Raw genomic sequence first — 24,977 nt, forward strand, 5'->3', positions numbered from 1 at the left:
GGTTGTAAGTTGAGGACTTTCCCTGCCCGGGAGTGCCACACATGCAAGGTGCCGCCCCCTGCGCCGGCCGAGGCATAGCTGGCAAGCGGCAGAGACGGAGCAGGCTGACCACCGGCTGGGCCACCAGCTGGCCCAGCCCAAGGGAGGTAAGGCACCCGCTGGAAAAGGGGAAAAAAATGGCAGACAGCCTTGCTTGGCGACCCCCGTGAAATGGTCGATCAACCCCAAATGGGGTCGCGACCCATAGGTTGAGAACCGCTGCATTAGATTGTTTGAAAATTAATAGATTCAATTTCAATTTAATGGAGAGAGAATAAATATCAGGGCTGTGTAATGCTTTGGGCTCATTTTGGGAGAGATTCTTTGAAAAAAAATGGGAGAGCGAATGCTGCATCGTGAGAAATTATAGTACCTGTTTTGGTTTTCAGGATTATGCAGCTGCAGCTGGAAAAATTGCTTTAATGAGTCACAGACGGGTGTTTTATTCACACTCCTAAGCACTCTAAATCACCTTGAGTTGAAACCAAAACACTGTCCAGCTTTAATAAATATAAATTTAATCTATCTAAGATGACTGAGGTACTCAGTTTAGGATTCTGGTGAAAGGTATCACTATTCTCTTTGAAGTGGCAGTATTTTTACAATAGCAGTAATTCATAACTTCACCTATCTGTCTGTTATAATATCGTTTTTTTCAGGTAGCATTCAAGGATCACAAGTACTGTAGTAGTATATAAGTCATAAATGGCCTGGGCTGCCTATTTGTTATTGCTGAGATTATCCACTCTACTTCTTCTGGCAACAAGTTTTATAAAGTTTATGTGATGAACATAAAATTTTAAATCTTGAAAATTTCTCTGATGTTATATATGGAATTACTCTATTTTGTAATTGCTTCTTTCAACAGGAAGTTTTAAATGTCTCAGGCTAAAGAAAAGAGCTCTTTAGTCATAATTATTCATATTTAATGTATAGCAATTTTGTAATATATAGTAATATTACCATAGTACATTTCCAACATCTGTAATTATTTAAATTATGTTTTACTCCTCATTAGCTTTCTTAAACTGTGTGGTGCCATGTGTACTTGAAGTTATGTAAGCTAGTTTTGTAGCCTGTTGCAGTGCTTACTTACACATTTTTCTATAGATTGCTGCAGCAGTGTGCTATTTGATGGGTAGCATTTTGGGTATATAAAATAATTTCATGTGAGATGGCTAGTAACATAACACATGTTCGTACATACTATTCTATGTAAGAACTATGTGTGAATTTATGTAAACTTTTAGATCTATATGATTTATCTATAAGCTTTTAGATTAGGAGTGAGTAACTTGCAAACAAGACAGGACTTTTATCAAAAGACAATGCAGGTGCCATTATTATTCAAGGCTGTGAAACAAATAGCAAGAAGTCTGTCACCACATAAGGGTGGGAGAAAGAGAAACAAAAAATGGAGGCTGGATTCTGTGGTATGTGATTTGGATTCTGTGGTATGTGATATTTATTATTAAGTCTTTTTGTATCTATAATAAAAACAAAATATCAATCTCAGCTACTCATCTCATCCATGAAGAATGAGAAAAAGCACCAAATACTCCAGAAATAAACCATGCTTATATTTGTAAATCTTTTGAACTGTATGTGGAACAGATTGCTACCACCTTTTTAGTGTCATAATCATGAGGCAACTGAGATTGATTGTTTAATGAGGAACAAACTAGTGCCACAAGTGTGATGGAATTTATCCCCAGTGACAACTCAGATGCAATCCAGGATCCAACAGCCATAATGGGAGCTGTATCAGTTCTCAATTCATTTTCAGGGCAAATTCATTTCCTTTCTCAATGAGGCAAATTCAGGGCAAATTCATTTCCTTTCTCAATGAGTTGTACATCTTTCTGAGACCACATGGACTGATTTAATATGAGATTTATAATTAGCTTTCTGACGGAGGGACTGGCAACCAACTTACAGCCCAGACGTGAACAACTATGTCAATTTAGTGACATTGTTTGGGGCTATTTTTGATGAATCTTTCAAACAGGTGACTGCCAATCACAAAGTTGTAACCTAAGACAAATGCTCAGTGAGATAATATATTGTTGATTGTCAACTGTTAACTCATATGTGGTTTGGAATGAATGAGGCTTAAATCCCAATTTTAAAGGGTCTGCCAGGAGAAATGCATACATTACCGCAAAGATTTTGTATGCATTAATACAATTCTACTTGGTGATCAATGAAATACGTGAGGAATTATGGCACTGTATTGTCAAAAGAAATATTCTTTGTGTTCTCTACATTATTTTCTTTGGTTCCATCATTCCCACCTCCTCTCTTTCATTAGTGGTTTTGAATATTGAACTCTCTTAGCTAGGAGACTGGACAGCTCCTCTCTCTGAGAAGAGCTAGGTCAATGCACACAAGATCTACGTTTATTATTTGAAGAATCTAGTTACAGTTCAGAAGAGTGACTTTCCAAGAGACCACCCCCTTTTGAAATATCAATAAAATATTGTACATTTTGCAATAAATAAACAACCAGATCTAGCTTCTTTGGAAACAAATTAATCCTAATATCTGCCACAGTAACATCTGAAAATTAAAAAAAGATCAGATATGTGAGACTACCCATTGATATTTAATCATTTGTGTAACATTTAAGGCCTGGCTGCTCAGCTGTAAAGCACCAGAACTTATTTTATTCTGGTGCCATGGGCAACTTCATAAAATCTTCAGTTGCATGTAACGTACATATCTTGCACATTCAGCCTTGTGAGAATGGAATCTATTGATTCCAGTGTTTGTGGTTCAGTTAAAATCTCATGAATCTTCTCTTTTTTATCATCTATTATCACCAAGAGTCACTCAACTTTATTTGGTTTTCTTATTACAATTTCTGATAGTTGCAAGAATAGATTGTCATCGAGCTCACAATCCATTTGCTGAAACTGGGAAAGCATTACATTGAGCTCCCATGCATACAAAGTTCATTACCTGCATTGCTTCACATCTCTTACCTTTGCTCAACAGAGCACAGTACAGCACAGAAAGAACTTCCCCATATTTTATCCTAAATATTCTGGCTTTGATCATGTGTGCGAGAATTAGAAGCATAGATTATATCCCCCCCATCAGTTTTGTGACTATATCATAAACCTTATTCTTGGGCCTCAGATTCCTGCAAAATATTGCTAACCCATATCAAAAACTGAAAGAACTAGCTTCATTTTTTTCTGTATAATTAGACAACATTCATTTTGCTGTAACTGTTGTTAAAAAGAAGGATTGTTCCTTAGTACAGGTTTCTGAACTTCATAAGAATTGTGAAGACGTTAGAGATAAACAGGAGGAGCAATAAACAATCAGTTGATGCCAAGATTCATTAGTGGTTTATCTAATCAATAGCAACTCCATTTTCAAGTCTTTATACCTTTCCCTCAATTCATGTTTTTAAACTCCATATTAAACTCTCTGTCTCCTTCTATAAGGGCTTGACAGCAAGTATTACATTGTCCCCCTCATGTATGAACTCTTATAATAACTACAGAAAACACATATTTTTACTAGGTTGGATTCCAAAGGAATTTACAATTCTATAGTAATTTAATGAAAGGATAGCACCTTGTGTCCCATGATTCTGGAAAGCCTGACTTTAGATCCAGGCCTGGGGTTAATATTGTTTGAAGTAGTAATGTTTTGCTTGTTTTGTGTTATTTTTAGATCATTTTAGTCTGGGGTGACTTTGTGGTTTTAGGTTTTACTTGTTTTTATGGATTTGGATTGTTATTTGGTTCAGTTTTGTATACTACCCAGAATCCATAAGAATTGGGTGCCTATAATAAATTTAAATAAATATATCTATCTATATAAATAAAAATGTAAATGTTCGTTTGTTCAAAATCTTAAATCTCTGAAAGTTCTTCACTGATTGCTTTGAAATTTTGACACAACGTTGCATTCGACGTTGCACGTGTTTTTATATACCTACTATTATATAGATGTCACACCTGTGACAGGTAAAAGATGCTTTTTTTGAAAAACAGCGCCATCTGTTGGACGTAAAAGCAACACACGCTGCATTGTGAAATTAAACATCTTACAAATGTGCGCTTTCTCTTTTCTTTCTTTTCCATTTAACCAGACTGAGCCACAGCAACGCGTGGCCGGGTATAGCTAGTAAATAAATAAGATTTGGATACGGTGACAAGAAGGAATTACCATATTCAAGAATAAACCTTTTGCAAAAATGACAAGTAATAAAGATATAGCAATGGAGGAAAATTTATGTAGCTCAGGTTGAACTGTGGAGTTTTTAATGTTCTTTGAGCTTGGTTATTTGCTTTCAAACATTTTCTTACCAGAATAGATAATGTTTTCAGTGCTAGAAGTGAATGGGATTTACTGTGTTTATATACTGTTGCTTGCCTTGTTAGTGTTGGTGGGGATGTTGTTTTCTCTTTGGTAATTCCTTGATTAGGCTGTTGTTTACTGCTTGATTGTTTGTCTGGTGATAATCCTAGTGTTACTCCGTGCTTATCTAAATGTTGATTACTTTCAAGGAGGTGTTCTGGTCTCTTAGTTCCCTTTTTAGCTTTGTTATTGTCTCCTTGGAATGGTGTGTAAGAGTTGTTTATCTCTATGTGCCTCTTTAATGGCTGATTTGCCTGAGTGCCAAGCTTTCAGGTATTCCCTATTATTTTTGGATTTAGCTTGGTCTAGGAAGCTTTCCCATTCAAAACTATGGTTACATTTGTGCATATGTTATGAAATTAAAGAGTTTTCATCGTATCTTCTGATAGCTAGTTGGTGTTCATGGATACATTCTGCTAGTCTTCTGTCTATCTATTCTACATAGTGGCTGTTACAATCCTTAAACTATGTGTTGTAGATGATTCCTGTTTTTATTTTGGGGCTACCTGAATTACTTAAGATGTTTTGGAGAGCTTTAGTTGGTTTGTATGCTTCAATAATTTCAAATGGCATTAGTCTGTTTATTGTTTCTGAGATGTTTTTAATGTATGGTAGTTTAATCCTTTTCAAGTTTGTGTTGGTTTGTGCTATCGTGAATTCAATGGTCTGGCTTCTTTTTTTAAATAAAGTTCCATGTGCATCCATTTTGTTGGCTATTGTATTGAAATACATATTAAAGAAAGTAGGAAGTCATAAAAAAGTATTTCAGCAGCTGAACTGTTCCATATGAAGTCCAGTATATACTAATACTCTTACATTTCATTTTCCTTCCCATTGTATCTAGGAGTACATCCTCTCTCTTTTGAGCAGATTAGTTTGCCTCTTTGCAGTCTTTGTTTTTGTCATTGTCACATTATCATGTTGTTTTGCTATCATGGTACATTTGCTATTATATAATTTTTCACTGTCTGAGAACTAAATCTCATAACATTATGGGCCTGGATTTTTGCTCCAAAAAATTATGCCGCAAGAATAGGGGTGTTTAAATATTCCAAAATGTCTAGCTCCTTGTCTGTTTTGCAACAACTGCAAGATTACTTCTCTCAAGGAAGAATTGGTTATGGTAGCTCATTTTTCCCTGACCTTTTCTGCAGTCATTCTACTTGTATTTGCAGATCTCGTCAGAAGATCCAGACAAAGAATATCTCTCCAGTAACTAAAATGGTGAGGTGTACAGTAATTTACAGTAATCCATACCAGTTTGGTCATCACCTAGGTCAAAAAGGACCATGCTAGGTGTTGTAGTTCTGGACATCTGGTGACAACTGGGCTATAGGACTCTCAGGACTGTTGGCTGAGCAACCAAGGCCAGCAGGACTACTGGAAGAAAAATTGTTTATCAGTCAGAAATATAGAAAGATTGAAAACAAAGAAATAATTATATGTTACCACAATTCAAGTCCAGCAAGAAAAGGATATCTGAAAAGAAGGTAAAAGGTTCTGAAAAGAGCAACATCCAGAATCAGAAAGTAACAAGACAGGGGATAGCAGATCAACAGTGATTTATGATACAAAGTAAAGTATTCATAAGAGCAGAAGAAAGGCAGGGCTAGATGAATCAAAAGTTGGAATTAAGATTGCCGGGAGAAATTTCAACAAGCTAAGATATGCAGATGATACCACTCTAATGGCAGAAAGTGAAGAGGAACTAAAGAGCCTCTTGATCACCTCAGATGGGGACTGCAGCCAAGAAATTAAAAGTCGCTTGCTCCTGGAGAGGAAAGCTATGGCAAATCTAGACAGCATACTAAACAGCAGAGACATCACCCTGCCAACAAAAGTGCGTATAGTCAAAGCCATGGTTTTCCCAGTTGCAATGTATGGCTGTGAAAGTTGGACCATAAAGGCTGAGCGCCAAAGAATTGAAGCCTTTGAACTATGGTGCTGGAGAAGACTCCTACGAGTCCCTTGGACTGCAAGGCGTTCAAACTGGTCAGTCTTAGAAGAGATTAACCCTGACTGCTCTTTAGAAGGCCAGATCCTGAAGTTGAAACTCAAATACTTTGGCCACCTAAAGAGAAGGAATGGCTCACTGGAGAAGAGCCTAATGCTGGGAAAGATTGAGGGCAGTAGAAGAAGGGGACGACAGAGAATGAGGTGGCTGGATGTAGCCACTGAAGCAGTAGGCGTGAGCTTAAATGGACCCCAGAAAATGGTACAGGAAGGCCTGGAGGAACGTTTTCCATAGGGTCGCAATGGGTCGGATATGACTTCGCAACTAACAACAACAACCCAGGGTAAAGAAATCAAAACCTTGCCAAAAGTAGCTCAGACTGTAGAGGCAAACCAGAGGAAATCAACATTAGAGGAAGCCAGCATATCTATTGAATCATTTTCATTCCCAAACCAGTCACTCTCTCCTCTGCCTTCTCTTCAGAAAGAACAAAGCCTTCTAACTGAAAATGAAGAACTAAAACAAAGAAAAAAACAGCATAAAACAATAACATAGTTGCCTGCATTGAAGATCGTTCCAAAGTGAGCACGTATTAAAAGATGCCAATACTGTAATATCAAATATAGGTATTAGGTCACTTAAAGAAACAAACTGAATACTGTACAGTATGGCTGCAGTTATAACTGAATACCTGGAATGCAGAATCAATGAAAAAGAAAGAAAGCTAAATATTGCACTACCAAAATGGAAGAGCTGACTGGAAAATAAAATCAGCATGCTAAAATCAGATGCTAACAAGTTAAAGCAGTTTAAAGAAAAGAAGCTGAGAAACAAAAGACTGTAGAATACTTCATCAAGACGTATCACTTAGAAACAAGGAAGATTAAGGAAGCTCTGGAAATATTAAAGCGGTAAATGACAATTATTTAATTGCAAGAAAATGTACTTTGAATTGCACACTTTAGGTAAAATCTTCAATTTCAGTCAAATCAGAAACATTTCTACCAATCTACCCATGGAGAAACTGCAATGAACTAGTTAATACCTGACAAGGAAGAAACAGTGCAGTTCCGGGCGCAGATATGGGATAATCCAAAGAAATACAACAAGGATGCAGCTTGGTTAAAAGAAGGGCATAATAATAAAAAGAAGATGAGATGAAAGAACTTGTAATAACAGCAGAAATTGTAGAGAAAAGAGCAAGGAAGATCAAGAATTGGTCAGCAACAGGTGAAGATGAACTGCATGGTTTTTGGTTGAAATATCTTACTGGTCTACACCAGTAGCTATGCTTATAAGCAGGTTCCCTCACTAGCTATCTTGTATCCTGACGATGATGGCAGATGCTAGCCATCGAAAGCTTGATTTTATTTATTAAAACCTTGGTGTTTTATTTCCTGGTGATCGCTTCTTTTTTACTGTAATATATACAGTAAACCAGAGGAAATCAGCATTAGAGGAAGCCAGAGGCCTCTTACTGTACTGCCAGATATAGATGTAGAAGTGTAGAGAAATGTAGACTTGACAAAGTGTCATAGAGGTAGCAGTATATTGAAATATAATTGTCAGTATTTCATTGTTTTATCTACTTAACACTATTGTTGTGGGGATGGGAAATTTTTCCACAGAAAAATAAAATTAATCTAAGGGCAAGAGACTTGTTTGAAAGTGCTGTTGTTAGCATCATAGTGATTGGGGTTTGAATTAATATGCGTCTGTATTTTAATGAGATTTCTTAATAAATTGTCTGCTGAAGTAAGAAGTTCGACTTCACCACTTGCTATTTTATGGTGGCACCAACCCCCTTCTGCTGCTAAGCCACCACAGAATCCTAAGAGCTTGACAGGGATGGGAAAACCTAAACACTTGAGCTGGCCCCCTCATGTTATGGTCTTGCTGCTTCTTCACTGAACAATCTGCCCTTTGGCCATTCTCTAGCTGGGTCATCCGGTTCTGTTCTATCAGTAAGTATATGATGGCCCAGGCTGAAGGCTCCAACTAACTTTTGGATAACTCTCTGTCTCCTGCCTCCAATTTGCTACCTTCCTGCTAAGTGCTCATCTTTTGGAGTGAGAGCCCTAGCAATGGTGTCTGTTCATGCTGAGCAGCTGGGCAAAGAGCATGCCAGGTCACCAAGGGAGGGCTATTCCTCCTGGGCTCTGCAGCCGCTTGGATTAAGGGGCTATCCAGTGATTTACTTTCTGCTCCTGCTTCAATTCCTCTGCCTCTAACATTCCGGGTAGGGAACATGCAAGCAATGCAAAGCAAACTAGGTCATTTGTGTATCTGTGAGATCCTCTGGGGGAGGCTGCTGGCTCTTCTGGCTCCCAGCTCCTGCTTGTAGCTCCTGTGCCCCTCTTACCAAATCATACATCTGCCTTCTCTGTATCTTGAAAAGCGATGTGATTAACACAGGCAGCAGATGGGAAATTTCTGCAAGCTTTGATGACACAGTTACAGTGCCCAATCCTCCTCATCCTTCTAGGTACAATATGAAGTGATTTCCTACTGATTTGAATCTCAAACCAAGGTGTGCACTGGCATCTAGAATCTGTGCTGCTTCTAACCTTCCTTCCTGGATTTAGTTGCTATTCTCCCTTCAGTCTGTAGAGCTATGGATTTACTGATCAAGGTGGCTATGATTTTCCTGCATGAATACAGGGAACCAATTCATAAACATCCATCTTCCCAATGGCATTAAGTTCAGCATGTTCATGTTTCAGGTAAGCAGGGTATTGCTTGCAATACCTATCCATCCTAGCACTTCCTTTTTCTAGATAGAAATACTCCAGGGTTATTAGGTTTTTCAGGCCTGTCTATACTTTCAAACAGATTTGCATCTTCTTTCAAAAAAAAAAAAATCTGCTTTTTTTCTTTGTTTTAAGGAATTGAAATTGTGTTACAATAGGTAGCTCGAAAGGTTTTTGTGAGGGCAAGAGGACTTGGGCAGTGTTATTGTTACTGGTTATACCACCAGCATTAAGAGCTAATAGTTCTAGGGTTGTTTCCAGGGATTGGTATTTATATGTAAGAAATGGGCCCTTGACTTTTGGAAGCTACTCATTTAGAAATGTTTGTTCTTTGCTTTAGGTTACTTGAACAATTACAGAAAATTGTGTATAGGTTCTGGAAGTGAGTAATAGCTGAGTGAGTATGAACTTGCAGTTTATTAAATCCCCCTGCTGTTTCAAACTACATGCTGTATTTGTTGATTAAAAGGGCAGACATTTATACTTTGTTCTACTCTCCTATGTTCTCAGAGTGCAATTACCAGGAGTCCCAGAAATTATATGTAGAAATGTTATGTTAGAATTATGATATTTAAAGAATTCCTGGAATTAATTTTCCTCCAGTTCTTTTATAGTTTCTGGTCAAATAAGCTTGCACAATTTGATTGTGCTTTAAGCTGTACTTTTAGATAAGTTTAGTGCCAGAGACATGATTAGTTTTGCTTCTTTCTATATTGTACTTTGACAGTTTTAATATTTCCTTCTAATGAAACTTATATTGTAATTTCAAAGAAGTCAATTTAAATTTATACTTATAACTGTTGTAAAAGGAAATCAGAAGCCATTCTTTATATTTTTTTTCTTCCTTTTCTTTCTGCACTTTTGGCTTTGTTCTCTCTTTACTTTTTCTTTCATCTTAATTATTAGTTCTTATCTGTCTTGTTTCACACACACACACACACACACACACACACACACACACACACACACACTTCAGTCTGTATGTTTAAATAGCCACAAAATTAAGTTCTAATGATAACATAGGCTCAAATGGTGTTAACTGTTCACTGTTCTCTTTTTGAAGATGTTTTTATGCTGTTGACAAAATCAGGGGTAGCACACTTTGAATACCCCACTCTGAATACTTTGAATGAGGAAGAAGAGGAGAAAGGTGTTGTCATATTTATTGTGAGTTTCCCAAAGCTTCTCACTTTACTATGTGAGAAATAGTAGGGTGAACTGGTGATTTTTAAGATAATCCAACAGAGAAACTTTTATTTTTGAAAGAATGGCTGCAGAGACAATTCTGAAAGAATTCAGGCTGTTCTCATACATAATCTCAGAGACACAGAGCTTGAACTCTGAAGGCTAAGAAAATTTTGTTGTTTTATTATTATTACAGCTATTACTACTGCTGTTTTATTTTCTAAGATTTCAGCTAATATTTGTTACTGCAAACTAAAGAGGCACATTGACAATTATGAGAAGTTTGAAACCACTATGCTGATTGATTGGGACAATATTGTCTGTTCCTTTTTTTTTCTTTGAGAGACAAGGGTTTTTCTGGCTACACATTGGGCTAATTATTTTTGTGATGCTTAGTCAATAGTACTGATTGCTTGGCATCTGTTTTGATTTACAAAATAAGTTTGGCAGAAACCATAATTGCAATTAGATGCCTCAAATGAGACCAATACTCCTGAATTATTTATTTCTTCCTCCTTTTTAGAGAAAATAAAAATAAATAAATAATGGTTTATTATGGACTCCATCCAGACATAGTCATGCTTAGAACTGATCTATTCAGATAGATGGAATTCCGGTTAATCATTTCAAAATTCCACTGATTTTAGTGGGTATGCTATTCTAGATGTATGAATCCTATTAAAATACTATTAAAAGGTTTTAAAAAAAGAATGAATATATGACATCTTCATATATCACTGCATTTTTGTTGATTTGTTTCTGAAAAAACGTGCACTAATAATGATTAAATATTTAAATTTAAAAGCAACATGTTTTATTATTTATTACAAACAGGCATGTGATCTCATTCTACAGATGGACAGATAAAGTGTTTGAGAAGTGGCCCTCTCTAGTTTTCTGGAGAGTAAAGAGAAAAGGAGGGGAAAAGTACTTTCAGTCTTGCAAGGTTTAGGTTAGGTTAACTATTTGAGATTGTCCAGATAAGAAGCCCAACCATGAATACTAACTATCTGTTAACTTACATTAACAGTACCTTGTAAGACCAAAGGAAACTTGAGTCCCAAGCAAAAATACTGAAATGTTTCTTTAAAAGACTTTAGATACTGTGCTGTATAGCAATCACACTATTCTCTTTTAAGCAACTTTCATCTGTCCTGAAATTCTGCTAAAAACTTTCCTGACATTCATAAGAGAAAAAAATAACTTTGTAGTTTTTGGATATACTTTTGCTACCCTTCCTTTTGTACAAAGGAATAATAATGGTATAGTTTTAACCATCAGACATAAATGTAGTACTTACAACAAGGTGGAACAGCTAATTACCTAGCTTCTCCATAAGCAAATTATATCAAATATTTTAGTATTTCTCCATAAAACTTACCTTAACTAATTCCTAACTCCTTTGATATATATTTTGCTATGACCTTTTTCTCATTAAACACCTGATTGTCCAGGTGCAAACAACCAGAACTATTCCATAAACAAGCCCAAGTAGATACTTTATTGTTGCTTACCTATATTACAAAAATGTCACCAGACTTCCCTTGGAAAATGGCAGACATAAACCTAGGGTTTGACCTCATATGTTTTGTCCCCTGAAGTGACTCCAAGCTGGAATGTCTTTCTACTCCTCCTAGAGGGGCTCCCTTCTCCTTTAGCTGGTGATTCCACCATAAATCTTCTGTCTTCCTCCCTTCATTTCTTTGCAGCAGTTATTCTCTTGCATATGATTTTTTTCTCATCCACACCCCTTTCCTTTAATCATTCCATCAAACAACCTTTTTCATACTTCCCAGTAAAGTAACTCCATGTGGTTCTCTAGCACTTTGTAACATGATTGTTTTAATTTTGTTCCAAGCAATTTCATTATCTTTCTTTACAGCTATTTGCCAATCATTTTGTTAATTTATCCTCTAATAACCTTTAAAATAGGACTCAACCTTTTTCTTCCTGTAGTCATTCTCCTTTCATTCTAACATAATTTAGTTCTTTGGATGTTCATTTTCCCCCCAAATTGATTTTTGATTCTACCAAATGATGGTATAATCTCTCTTCATCTTAGTATCCTTCACTAATTCTTGCACTGTTTCTTAATTAATCAAACAATTGTGCTTTTAGATCCATTCCTTGTGAATGAATCAATCATTTCTTGTATGTACATGTGGCAATACATATATTAATCATGTATTTGAAGCTGACCTTATCAGCTGTTTAAAACAGTTTTGAATGTCTTCATTCTCTTTCAGGTTTGGGTCTTTGGGTGTCCCAAATAATTTTCTTCTACTCTTTCACCTCTTTTTGACAAATCCTTTCATCTCTTCAAATGGAATAACTTTTGCTTCTGAGATGCATTCATTCAGAATTGTAGTCTCTGAGTTTCTTTTATCACCATTCATTAGTTTTATTGCATACAAATTTCACTACCTATGAATTCCTACACACATACACAGTAACTTAGATGATACCAAATCATATTTTCTGAGATATATTTAAGTGCTTATGTTCATAATTAAACCTACATCTTCACTTCCCTGCGTGTATTCATCAACTCTACTGCTTTAAATCAGGTCATTTTCATTCAGATCTATTTCACCATTCCCCGTTCTTTTGTTTCACAGTCACAAAAATATATCTGTTTTTCTTTCTTTCATTTCATTCATTCATTCATATGTTTTATCATTTACTTCTGTTACAGTCCAAGTTGCAATCTTCCATAAATCATCTTCGTCAACCGGTGGGCTCATGAATATTGACCTCCACCACTCATCAAGAAGTAGGTTACCAGTCTTAGTTTTAACCATGTCAGATGCAGCATTCCATTTTAACAGTAAGGACATAATACCCATCAGTTGGGCACATATTGGTTACTGTGCCTCAAGCACAAATGAAATGCAGTTCCACCCCAGACATATTCACATTACAATATGCAAGCAAGGATCTCTGGTTGAAAGGTTACCTTGAAAGTCAGCCTGCTATTACTTACATTACAGTATAATAAATCAGACAATTACCCTTTGCATTAACTTCCCTAATTTTTCTTACCAAGTATTACTTGTAATATACACATATTTGGATTTTGTCTTAGTGAAAGACATACACAGGAGGATTTCTCCCTTCTCATCTCTTATGCTACACTACACTTATTTTACCAAAATATCAAGTCAAAGAAAATTTAAGCTGATTATATGAATGCTGTTCTCTTGTTTGCATTCTAATATTTGGGAAAGATGGCTGATGAAGAGCACTTTGAACTATTTCAGATACTCCTTATTATGAAAGTACAATTTATTAATGCTTCCCCAAAGAGAAAAAAGTATTTCACAAGTATCAAGAATCTCACAAAATAGTGTCTATTGTATTTCCCTGTTTTGCACACTGCTTGATTTATTTCTGCCCCTTTTAAGGTAATCTGTGTCTGTAGAAATTTCTCCAATTGTCATTTACTTTTTAAAGTCTTCTGAAATTATAGAAGAAACATTTAAGTGAGAGAAAGTAAGAAATGGCTATTGTTTTTAGCTTCCTTTCTCTAACTGACAAATACCTGGCAACACCATTCTAATGAAAAGATAAAAAGACTAGTTACCCGAGTTTTCTTGGAAATATATAGTGTGTCATAGTAGTGAAAGTTTCATTGAAGAGCAGCTATAGCTTTGTACTGTCAGAGACAATATTCTATGTCAAAGAGGGCAGTGCAATCAGAACATTTTTGTTGATTTTCTTTCTTCTCCCCCAGGACGATGTCACCAACATTCAATGGCAAATGATCAATTATGAACTATGGTTTAGTTCTTTCATGTTGGCAGGTGACAGCACCTATTTGATCTTGTCTGGGTTTAAAAGCTAAACAGTGTTAGTATTTGAATGGGAGGCCACCATGGAATGCCAGATGTAGTAAGTTGAAAAACATCTCATCCCAAAGGGTTTAGACATAAGAGAAAAACCAACATCTAACCTGTCAGTCTAGAGTGATGCCCTTAAAGAGCAATCAGCAGTGAGAAGATTTCCTTCAGAGCGTGCACGGTAGTGGCAAAATCAATTTTGTCTTGGTTTTGTGATTTCCTCTCATGGGAAACAGAGTATCTCTCCCAGCTGGTTCACAACTAGAAAATCAGCACTCCATTTCCACAGAAGTTGGAAATTGGGAATGCAATAATCAGTCTAGGAATTAGTAAAAGCTGGATGCAAATTACAACCTTAATTTGTTTAATGGGAAATGATCTGAGCTGTACCTTGTTTTATGTATTCTGTATATGCATTTGCTGTCTAGAGGAGCAGCCACTGAGACAAATCCTACAACTCAGTTGTTATTTTCTCCTATTTCCCTTTCTCTTTCTGGATTTATCTTCCATTTAGTTCCTTAACTTTGCTACTCATTAGAAAGTGTTACATTTCTTATTGAATTGTTCTGATAGAAAATTTAATTTGTATCATTTGCGCGGCTGCTTGGCTAAGCAATAATGAAGGAAAGAAAGCAGAAGAGATAGTTTGCTACCGTACTTCGCCCTCTCCAAATAAGTTAGTGCAGAGAAGGACTTTATCTGAAATGAAGTGGATAATGGCAATATTTACTGATTCAATTCTTGCCCAGAAATTGTAGGAGGGTGCAGGACAGTTGAGGGTGGGAGATCTGGATATCCCTACATGGGAGCCAGGAGCACCAGTCAATTATATCTCTGTGCATGTGGGTGGAAGCACCTCCTATCACACCAGGTCTGCAAGTACAATCTTTCACACCAGGGCTGTCCCCTCCTTTTCTGGTGATACTAGCCTTTGATAATGAAAAAGATGCTTATGCCATTCTAAACACCACAGAATCCATATAGCATAATGATTATGGTCATCTTAAGGTCTTACATGCCGAAATTCAAGCTCAGAACTCATAGAATAATGTTAGGCAACCACTCTCAGCCCAGACTATCTCTTGGGTTTGTTGTGTGAATAAAATTAAGAGAGGCTCCAGTGTAAGCTATGTTCAAAACTCAGAGGCTTTCAGAAAGCTGATCCAAATCTTGCTTGTTAGGAAAACAAATAAACAAAAAAACAACAACAACTATGTATTGTTCTGCTACCAAAATGCACTTTTTATATACCAAAAATGCACTTACTAGTAACTGTCTTAAATGAACAGACTGCTGTTTCTTTACCTGCTGCTTCTTATTTTCTTGAATTCACATAGGAGAAGAACTGAGGACAGAAGTACTGATGGTAGTGGAGTCTTACTGCCATTTCAGATTACACTAAAATAATAGATGTAACTTTGGAACACTTGAATGCCTTGTGAAGTATAAAAAACCTGCTGATAAGTGCCAGAATAAATAAAAGTGCTGCTTTTTGTTTGTTGAAGAACAACTATGCACTTTATTCAGCTGGTTTTATAATTCATAATCAGATGTGTAACAAAAATCCAGTTTTGGTAATTGAAATATTTTATGATCTTCTTAGGTAGGCAGGCGGGGAAGGATAGGGGTGTAATTCCCTTTTCTTGTGGCATTACTTTTCTTTAGGCAAAATCTATCGAAACCTAACTCAGTTGTGGAGTTTATGGTTGTCTTGCAGGAATTTGCCACATTGACCAGGGAACTCAATGCATGTCGAGAGCAGCTGTTGGAAAGGGAAGAGGAGATCTCTGAGCTGAAAGCAGAACGCAACAATACGCGGGTGAGTAATAAACGGGTTTTATGCTGGATGCCGTTCTATTGGTAGCTTAATCCAACAGCAGCATTTACATTTGCAGATAACATTCAGCCAGGCTTTAATCATAAGTTGTTGAATGTGCCAGAATGGCCTGATTTGTGTATTGTTCTAGGCCAAAAGGAAAGAAATCATAGGGTTTCCTTTAATGAACCTAGAATTAAATACCGAGGTTAATTGAGATGCAGCATGGTCTGCCTTTCTCTGAGGTTCCCCCGACTCTATCTAATCGACAGCCATACAGAAAATGTGCAGTTTTCTCTATTCCTAAGTTTTAAGAGGATTGAAAGCTTTTTGTAGAATTTGCCATCTTCAGTAATATTTGATATTACTGTTCTCTGGTTCTTTTGATTATGACAGGGTTTAACATAATCTCTGTTAAATCCAGTGTAATTTCTATAGAATGTTGGCCTCCTTTTTTGTATTTCTTAGAATGCAGCTTGGTTTTCATACCTGCAGAGGCACTTTAGGACCATATCTAGTTATAGAGAATAAATTCATACCCTTCTGTCTGTGACAGTCCTTCAAGTATTTGTAAACTACTGCAAAGAACGTTAGGGACTTATTAAAGGCAATCTCTGAGAGAGCTAGTTTGGTGTAGTGGTTAAGGGAAAAGGCTAGAAACCAGGACCGTGAGTTCTAGTTCCATTTCAAAGTCAGCTGGGTGACCTTGGGGTGGTGATTCTCTCTCAGCCCTAGGAAGAAGATAATGGCAAACCACTTGTGAAGAAACTTGCAAAGAAAACTTGCAAGCAGTCTCTGAGAATTGGACACAATTGAACAAAAAAAAAAAAGGCAGTCTCTGAAGAAAGGCCAAGTTCTAGAAAGGAAAATTGCTAGCTCGCTTGGCATTTTTATTTCCATACCTTAAATAATATAATATAGAGGTCCTTAAAATATGAGATACTGCAAGTCTTAAAATGATAATTTATATGATTACTTCATGAATATACGTAACAATTCTTTTGAAAGTAAACTTGAGCATGAGATGCACAACTTTCACATTACTTTCTTTGCTTAGGTTTACTGTTTTCAGCATTACTGGAAGATTGTTAGCTTTCTCAGCTACACATCAATGCATTTTCCATTTGAAATGCTAGAAATTTAAAATGAGAAATAGAAGTATTGAACTTCACTAATTCTACATGTAGAGATGCTTCAAAGATTGGATGTACTACTACATGCCACACTAGCAGGAAACCATCTGCCAGACACAGTGCTGCTATGATTGGCAAATGGTTTTGACAGATGGCTAGACTCAGGGGTTTAGCCATCTCTCAAAACTCAGTCTGGGCTTTTGTCTCAGTTTTGGCTGCACAAGACCAAAGTAAGCTTGCCAAAACAAAGTATGAGTGAATTTTAACAATACTCTCACTTCGCCTGCACAAACTTGATCAACTTAAAAAAAACCCCTGTTCCTTGTAGCTTGTAACCATCTTAGGGCAGACATGTCAAACACAAGGCCCGGGGGCTGGATGCGGCCCGCGAAGTGGTTTCATGTGGCCTGCGAAGCCATCCTGGAAACAGTGAGGGAACGACCCCTGCTGCCTTGGCCCTGGCCCAGGCTGGCCAGGAGCCAATGTACAATTTTGTGGTGGCCATCTATGCTGAAATGCATTCAGTCTTAGCTCCACAAGGCCGACCAGAAACAGCGAGGAACCAGCCCTTGCCGCGTTGTTGGGGAGGTGTCACCCTTTGTGAGGAATGAAGAAATGCACCATGCCTTGGTGCTTGCCCCGGTCCCACCCTCTTCTGCCAGAGACCCTCAGATCTGTCCCACTCCTGCCCAGACCCCAACAGACACCCTTGACGCGAACAATGTAGAGCTGGCCATGCCCACCCAGTAGGCCACACCCACTCCATCCACACCCACCCAGTAGGCTGCACCCACCCTGGCCACACCCATCCGCCCCCCCCCAGGGCAACCGCAATGCTGATGCGGCCCTCAATGAAATTGAGTTTGACACCCCTGATTTTAGGGTATTACAACCCCCATTTTGGGGATGTAATAAATAAATCATCTTATAATACATTTTTTTAAAAAAGAGGATAATTTCTGAATTAATCCGAGGATAGTTTAAAAAAGCTTACCCATCTCTCCCTGTGCTACATTACCTGTGAACAATCTCTCAGTGTATGCATGTTTATTAATTTATTTTTATACACAAAATCTTATCTAGTACCGTAGGTTTTAAGACTTCAGCCTTAGTCTGATGTCTATATTTCTGATGCAGAAGATGCCCTTGCAGTTAAACCTGGGAATTATTCAAATCAAGAATTGAAGGCTTCCTCTTCCTTATGGTGACTTACATAAGGAATAACTGGAGCTGCTGTTTGATTTTCAGCTTTTGTTGGAGCACCTGGAGTGCCTGGTCTCGAGGCATGAACGCTCTCTGAGGATGACTGTAGTGAAGCGGCAAGCTCAGTCTCCGTCAGGGGTTTCCAGTGAGGTTGAAGTTCTGAAAGCCCTGAAGTCTTTATTTGAACATCATAAAGCATTGGATGAGAAGGTGAGACTTACGTAGTGGTTAGTTTTGTGGGAGAAAGTTTAGCGTTAATAAAGCCATCTGTTTTTAACTCATAATCTTTTTAAGTAACAAAGTTGTTGTGAACTCTAGTATTGTTTTGACTCAGCACTTCCTTAGAGCTCTCTTATGCATCTTTTCATCCTTCCACTAAATGATTTCCATATTAAAAGGTTTTGCCCTTTCCTTTGAAGAAAATTCTCAAATATTATTGCTTTACATTCCAGGAAGCTACTGTCAAAACTGAATTTGTACAAGTCTTCTCTAAAGGGATATTCCAGCAGTCCGCTTCCACTCTAATTCAACTCTATATTTCAATTCCCAGAATGCTGGCTGGATAATTCTGCGAATTGGTCCACACATGTTAAAGTTGCTGAAGTTGAAAAATACTAATTGAGACAACTTTCTGAAATCTGCTTATGCTTACAGACAGTGCTCTTTCCAGATGCAAACCAAGTCATTATATGAAAGATCATAGTCTCCCACAAGAAAATCCTTTGTTATTTGAATGTGATCCAGGTTCCTATTGCTGACACTTCTGCACCCTTCCGGCAAATAATCTGAGAGGAGAGTGATCTCATTAAATTGTTTGTATTATGAAATGGAGTTTCAGATGCTAGGTGTTCTTAAATCTAGCACTTTAGTCCAATAAATTGCAAGAAACCTCTCTATTAGTTTTCCTTTTAAATAACAGTTCAGTTTCTTTACATTTTCAGGTAAGAGAACGCCTAAGAGCAGCACTGGAACGAGTAGCGACACTAGAAGAACAGCTATCCAGTGCCCACCAGCAAGTAAATATTCATTTTCTATCCCAGATTTCATAGGAATGTTTCTCAAGTAATCTGCCTGTTCTGTTTACCACAAGCACATGGCAAAAGCACATGGCATAGAGCATTGGTGGCGAACCTATGGCATGGGTGCCAGAGATGGCACTCGTAGCCCTCTCTGTGGGCACACACACCATCTCCCCAGCCCTGCCTCCTCCTACGGCCCCCTCCTCACCAGCAACCCCACCGGAGGAGAGTTGCCCCTGGGCATGGCCCACACGAAGCAGCGCAGCCAAGGGAGTGGTAGCTGGGCAGTAGGTACAAGACTCCACCCTTACACCCCGTTGCACGCAGATGATGCTGCGGGGCACTGGTGGAGGGCGTGGCTGCCATGGTGCTGCTGGGCTGCCTGGGGATCTGTGACGGGCTGTGGAAGTGATGGGTGGCCCAGTGGGCAAGGTGGAGCGGGGACGGGGGTGGGGGGCAGTTTTTGGGCACTCGGTCTGTAAAAGGTTCGCCATCACTGGCATAGAGCAACAAAGCCTAATGTAAAAATGCAAGTGATCTGTCATTATAATAATGATTTTAGGCCAGTCACTGACTCTCAGTCCAATCCATCTCACAAGCTTATTGTTGCGGGAAAAATAGGATGAGGAAGGTGTGTTTGATTAGTTGGGGTGCAAATTAAATAGATGAGATCTAGACAGTGTCATATCCAAGGAAGGGAAGAAAAAAAAGAATATGACAGAATAGATGGCAGCAGTGTAAGGAGTAAGATTAATTAAATGCATGCATGCTTTTATTTTATCATGTGGTTTAAACTGTACAAAATAACTTACTGGATGTGGATTGTTCTGTCCAATAATTTGTCATAAGTGAAAAGTAGGTACGCCTCCTTTGAAAGCTTTTAAAATATTGGTTTAACTGTCAGAAATGTTTCAAGTCCCTTGTTCTATAAATGTGTTTTGCTTTTTTTTCATGCTTATGAGAACTGTAAGTTCTATTGAATATATATTTTCCAGGTAAGTGCTCTTCAACAAGGATCTTCCCAAAGGGAAGCACCTGTAGGGGAAGATGAAAAAAGGAGTGAGGGCAAAGAATCTGGGCAGAAAATGCTTTGGAAGGTAAGAGGTAACTTTCTGGGAACTGGATAATGGCCAAGATACTACTGAAATACTGTACTACAATTGTGAGTTAAACAGTTATGTTCCATGGGAGTCCTTAGCCTGTAGGGAAATTTTGTGTTTTCTTTGCTGTGTTTCTAAAATTTTGAAATAGGCTGATTGAACAGTTTCCCAATTGTTGTAAGATTTCGTCTGATTTAGACACTTTATTTTCAAAAGGTATATTGTGTAGAGCTATACACTTGTGTAGAGCCAGTTTGGTGTAGTGGGTAAGGAATCACTCTAGAAACCAGGAAACTGCGAGTTCTAGTTTTATCTTAGGCACAAAGCCATCTGGGTGACTTGGGCTAGTCACTTACTTGCAGCCTTAGGAAGTGGGCAATGGCAAACCTAAAAAACCTTGCCAAGAAAACTGCAGGAACTTGTCCAGGCAGCCTCTGAGAATCAGACACAATTGAATGGAAGAAAAAACCCACCTTATTATGTTGTTTACAAATAGAATTATTGATACCTTGGCACTTGTTGAGTAGATATTAGAAACATGCAGTGACACTTGTTCAGTATTCTAATTTATCTATTCTCTATTGATATGAAAAATTGGAATTTTTTTCTATATTACTTGACAGAGACTCCCTAATGGCTCTATACACCCAGATGATGAAGCAAGTCAGATTGTGGAATTGCAGGAGCTTCTAGAGAAACAAAACTTTGAACTAGCGCAAGCTAAAGAACGGTTAGCTGGTCTGGCTGCCAGTGTTGCTGAGCTTGAAGAAGATCTAAACACAGCCAGGAGGGACCTCATCAAATCTGAAGAAATGAGCAGCAAGTACCAGAGGGACCTACGAGAGGTCAGAGTGCTAAATTCCAGTTGTGAAAATGATGGCATACAAAAAAAAAATCCTCTTCTAAATTAATTTAAAATAATTCAGTTTTTCTAGGTAGACTGAAGCCAAATAGCAGTTTGAGTTTATTGAAGTAACTGAAGAAATGGGTTTAGTTATGAAGTGCTAAATTATAAAATTATTCTAAACCCGCCCAGAAAGCTAATCTAGTTTAGAATATTCTGTTAAAATTCTTGAAAAAGCTTGGCAGTTTCCTTATATATTTAGTGCAAGTTCTTGAAAATCCAGGTTACATTTTTTCCCTACCAGCCTCTCTTCCTTGTTAATCTCTCTTTGCTTCTTGAAGCTCCGCGTGGTAATATCTTTGACAGATAGTGAAAGGCACTAATCAATAATGTACAAATATTCTACAGCTGCAAATGATATGTAGAATATAATTTGCTGCCACATATCAGAGGATTTAACTTGTTGCCCACTTCCAACTATAACAATGGAAAAATGGATACAGGGTGAATCTGATTTACAATGGAACTAGATCAGTGGTTCTCAACCTGTGGGTCGGGACCCCATTTGGGGTCGAATGACCATTTCACAGGGGTCGCCAAACAATGCAGTTCGCCTTTTTTTCCCCCTTTTCCTTAGCTGTGCTACTCCCTTTTATAAAATTGGCTTTTGAAAGCCAATAGAATTAGACTCTCTTGAATAGAGTCTAATTCTATTGGCTTTCAAAAGCCAATAGGAATTGTCCAGGCTGTCTCTGCCCTGCTGAGCCTGCCAAAAGTCCCATTTTGCAAACGGTGCTGCACCAGTTGAGTAGTCCTCGACTTACGACCGGTTGAGTAGTCCTCGACTTACGACCGGTTGGGGGTCGCGGCATTAAAAAGGTTGAGAACCACTGAACTAGATCATGTTAGACTCGATTGTAGAAGTAAACCTGCACTTTTAATATTTTCTTTCCCAGGCTTTGGCACAAAAAGAAGACATGGAGGAGAGGATAACTACCCTAGAGAAACGTTATCTGGCAGCCCAGAGAGAAGCCACTTCCATTCATGACCTTAATGACAAGTTGGAAAATGAGCTTGCCAATAAAGAGTCTCTCCATCGCCAGGTAATGGGGTTTAATATCATGGCAAATGGAATGCCAGTGTCAATCTTCATGGATGACGCGCTCTATTTTTGAATGCCCATTTTGCCTCTTTAACAGAATTTTCTTCCCAGATATTCTTTTTTTTTTTGAGATGATTCTTTCTCAGGAGTACTACTATTTTGCCTTCATGACTTCAGTACTGTATGTGCTGTTCAAGTGAACAATTGGGCTTGGTTATTCTTGCACATAAACCTGTAATAAAACTACAGAATTTAAAAATAATATTTACATGTGAACACAATTAAAAGTTTCTTTGAGTAAAAAATGTTTAAAGACTTGTCTTTGCCAACGATTCCTTGGCTATTAAATTAGGTACCATGCAACCTTTTCCCAAATGGACATCACAATTGAAAAGCCCTATTTGCTGATGTGGAACATTTAGAAAATGGCCTATTATGTTGACTCATGTGGGAGAACCTGATCTTTATGTACAGGTTCCAAGCAATACCTAATATTAAACTTGTTTTTGTACAAGGCCCAAATCCATTTACCTTAGTGGTTTAATATTCAGAGTATTAAAATTACAAGACTGTAATTTTAAAATTTTTGCATGAATTTGCTGCTGTGCTTAACATTTTATTTATTTATTTTGGAAGATATCTGCTAAACTCCCATTATGAAGAAACTTTGTAATATATAAAATTAGTAGGGGTGTGCAAAATGTTTTGATTTTGAAACATTCTGGGTCAAAACATTCCATTTTGAGCATTTCAGAAATGTTTTAAGCTGAGAACACTTCTGTTTCAAATACAAAACACCCTGTTTCAGGTAACTATGTAAAATGCTTAAAACAGTCTATTTTATATTTTAAATAATTGTCTTACATAGTTAGAATAGAGACAGGGTGTTTTAGAGTGTTTGAATTCAGAACATTTTACACAGGATTAAAACATGTTCTAATGAACATAATGTAAATATTCCAAAATCCTGTAGCAGTAAATATACAGCTTTTTTAAAGTCAGAATCAAAAGCATGTATAATGAAAACCGGCTTTCAAGCTTTTTCTTTGATTCTGGTTGGAATATATGCATTAGAGTACAGAGCTCTGACATTGTTTGGAACTATCCTTAGCATTTCTGGCTCCTGGTATTACGAATACATTGCTGCCATTCTGCATCATTCCACAGTGTGAAGAGAAGGCCAGGCATCTTCAGGAGCTTCTGGAGCTGGCGGAGCAGAAACTGCAGCAGACAATGAGGAAAGCTGAGACTCTGCCTGAGGTGGAAGCTGAGCTAGCACAAAGAATAGCAGCTCTTACCAAGGCAAGTAGACAGGACTGTAATGAGCTTTCAATAAAACCTAGAATACTAGATGGTCCAGGCCATATGACTTTCTTGGGATGGAAAGCAAGTTGGAAAAGGTCATGAACTACTCATTTGTCTTCTAAAAATTGATTTTTGTTTTTTTTTAAAAATGAAAAACTCAGTATTATCAATTGGACTAGCATAAAGTTCTCTTATTTATTTATTTATGAGACTTATATACCGCTTTAAGTGCAAGCACTCTCTGAGCGGTGTACACTAGTAAGCAATGTATATATATATATATATTTACATTGCCCCCAACAATCTGGGTCCTCATTTTACCTATCCCGGAAGGATGGAAGGCTGAGTCAACCTTGAGCCGGTGAGATTTGAACCGCTGACCTGCTGAACACAGTCAGCTAAAGTGGCCTGCAGTACTGCACTCTAACTGCTGCGCCACCTCGGCTCTTAGGGACATAATTATCCTAAGAAGTAGCTACTAGAGATGTGCAGTTAAGCTACAATATGATTCAAATAGTTGATGCTGTCCAAATCAGAAAAGCTGAGGCTCTGAATAGCTGAAACACCGGATTGGGTTATTTTGAGTTAATTTTTTGGAACTGATTGAGAAATCCAGTTTATATTCAGATTGTGTATAGCTGCCTCCTACGCAGGTATTTAGATAAGATTGGTTGTGCTGAACTTTTCAGTGGATTATACTAGGCTTTACTGTTTAATGCACACAGAATTGGAGGGCAATAGCTGCTGTCCAAGGATGCTTTAAAGCACATTTTATCCCATTAAAGTGTCAGACATTTTGTGTGCTTATTTTAGTTTGGGATTAAGATCCATTTACCAAGTCCGTGGTATTGCTATAAAGTCTGTTATTTGTACATAGATGCATATAAGGAATCTGATGGGAGCATTTTGCACACTTCTTGAATGAAATATATACTCATAAGGCTTGATGTAAACCAGAACTACCCAGGAAATATGTGCTGTGAAGTTCAAAAAGCTTTCTCAACCATAAAGTAATGAATTCAGCAAGGAACTCATGTCTGTGCCCTGGGCTTGAGAAGGTCTATTTCTAGAATCTCTCAGAGAATAGTTTGCTGCCTTTCCAAATACTTTACAAAAACAAATCCACATTGGTTATATCCCAGATGCTTAGTTATACCTATAAGTGTGATCTTATATGAGAACAAGTCTTCTCCATTTTTCCCAGCCCACATTTCCACAACTGATTTGTTAATTCCTTAGAGCAGTGTTTAGTAATAGGTAATGTTTGTACCACTGATGAGCTACAGATGTGTAGGATGTGATTAATTTACA

General features: G+C 37.7%; 1 protein-coding gene across 7 annotated transcripts in view; it reads left to right on the forward strand.

Moving 5' to 3' along the window:
- The window catches only part of PPFIA4 (PTPRF interacting protein alpha 4), a 102,442-nt gene that overhangs the window by 27,434 nt on the left and 50,031 nt on the right, over window positions 1-24,977 (forward strand). For 5 of the 7 annotated variants that reach the window (XM_039319160.1, XM_039319163.1, XM_039319164.1 and 2 more), the window contains exons 3-9: window positions 15,862-15,963; window positions 18,342-18,506; window positions 19,238-19,312; window positions 20,311-20,412; window positions 21,039-21,260; window positions 22,216-22,362; window positions 23,529-23,663. In XM_039319160.1, coding sequence (XP_039175094.1) covers window positions 15,862-15,963; window positions 18,342-18,506; window positions 19,238-19,312; window positions 20,311-20,412; window positions 21,039-21,260; window positions 22,216-22,362; window positions 23,529-23,663 — 948 coding nt within the window. Of the gene's footprint in view, window positions 1-8,789; window positions 8,856-8,913; window positions 9,094-15,861; window positions 15,964-18,341; window positions 18,507-19,237; window positions 19,313-20,310; window positions 20,413-21,038; window positions 21,261-22,215; window positions 22,363-23,528; window positions 23,664-24,977 lie in introns of those variants that run through there. The other 2 variants (XM_039319166.1, XM_039319165.1) reach the window with 2 other exon arrangements.

This window comes from Crotalus tigris, unplaced genomic scaffold (assembly GCF_016545835.1).
Source record: "Crotalus tigris isolate CLP2741 ecotype Arizona unplaced genomic scaffold, ASM1654583v1 scf7180000022411.5474196:2289641, whole genome shotgun sequence".
NCBI lineage: Eukaryota > Metazoa > Chordata > Lepidosauria > Squamata > Viperidae > Crotalus > Crotalus tigris.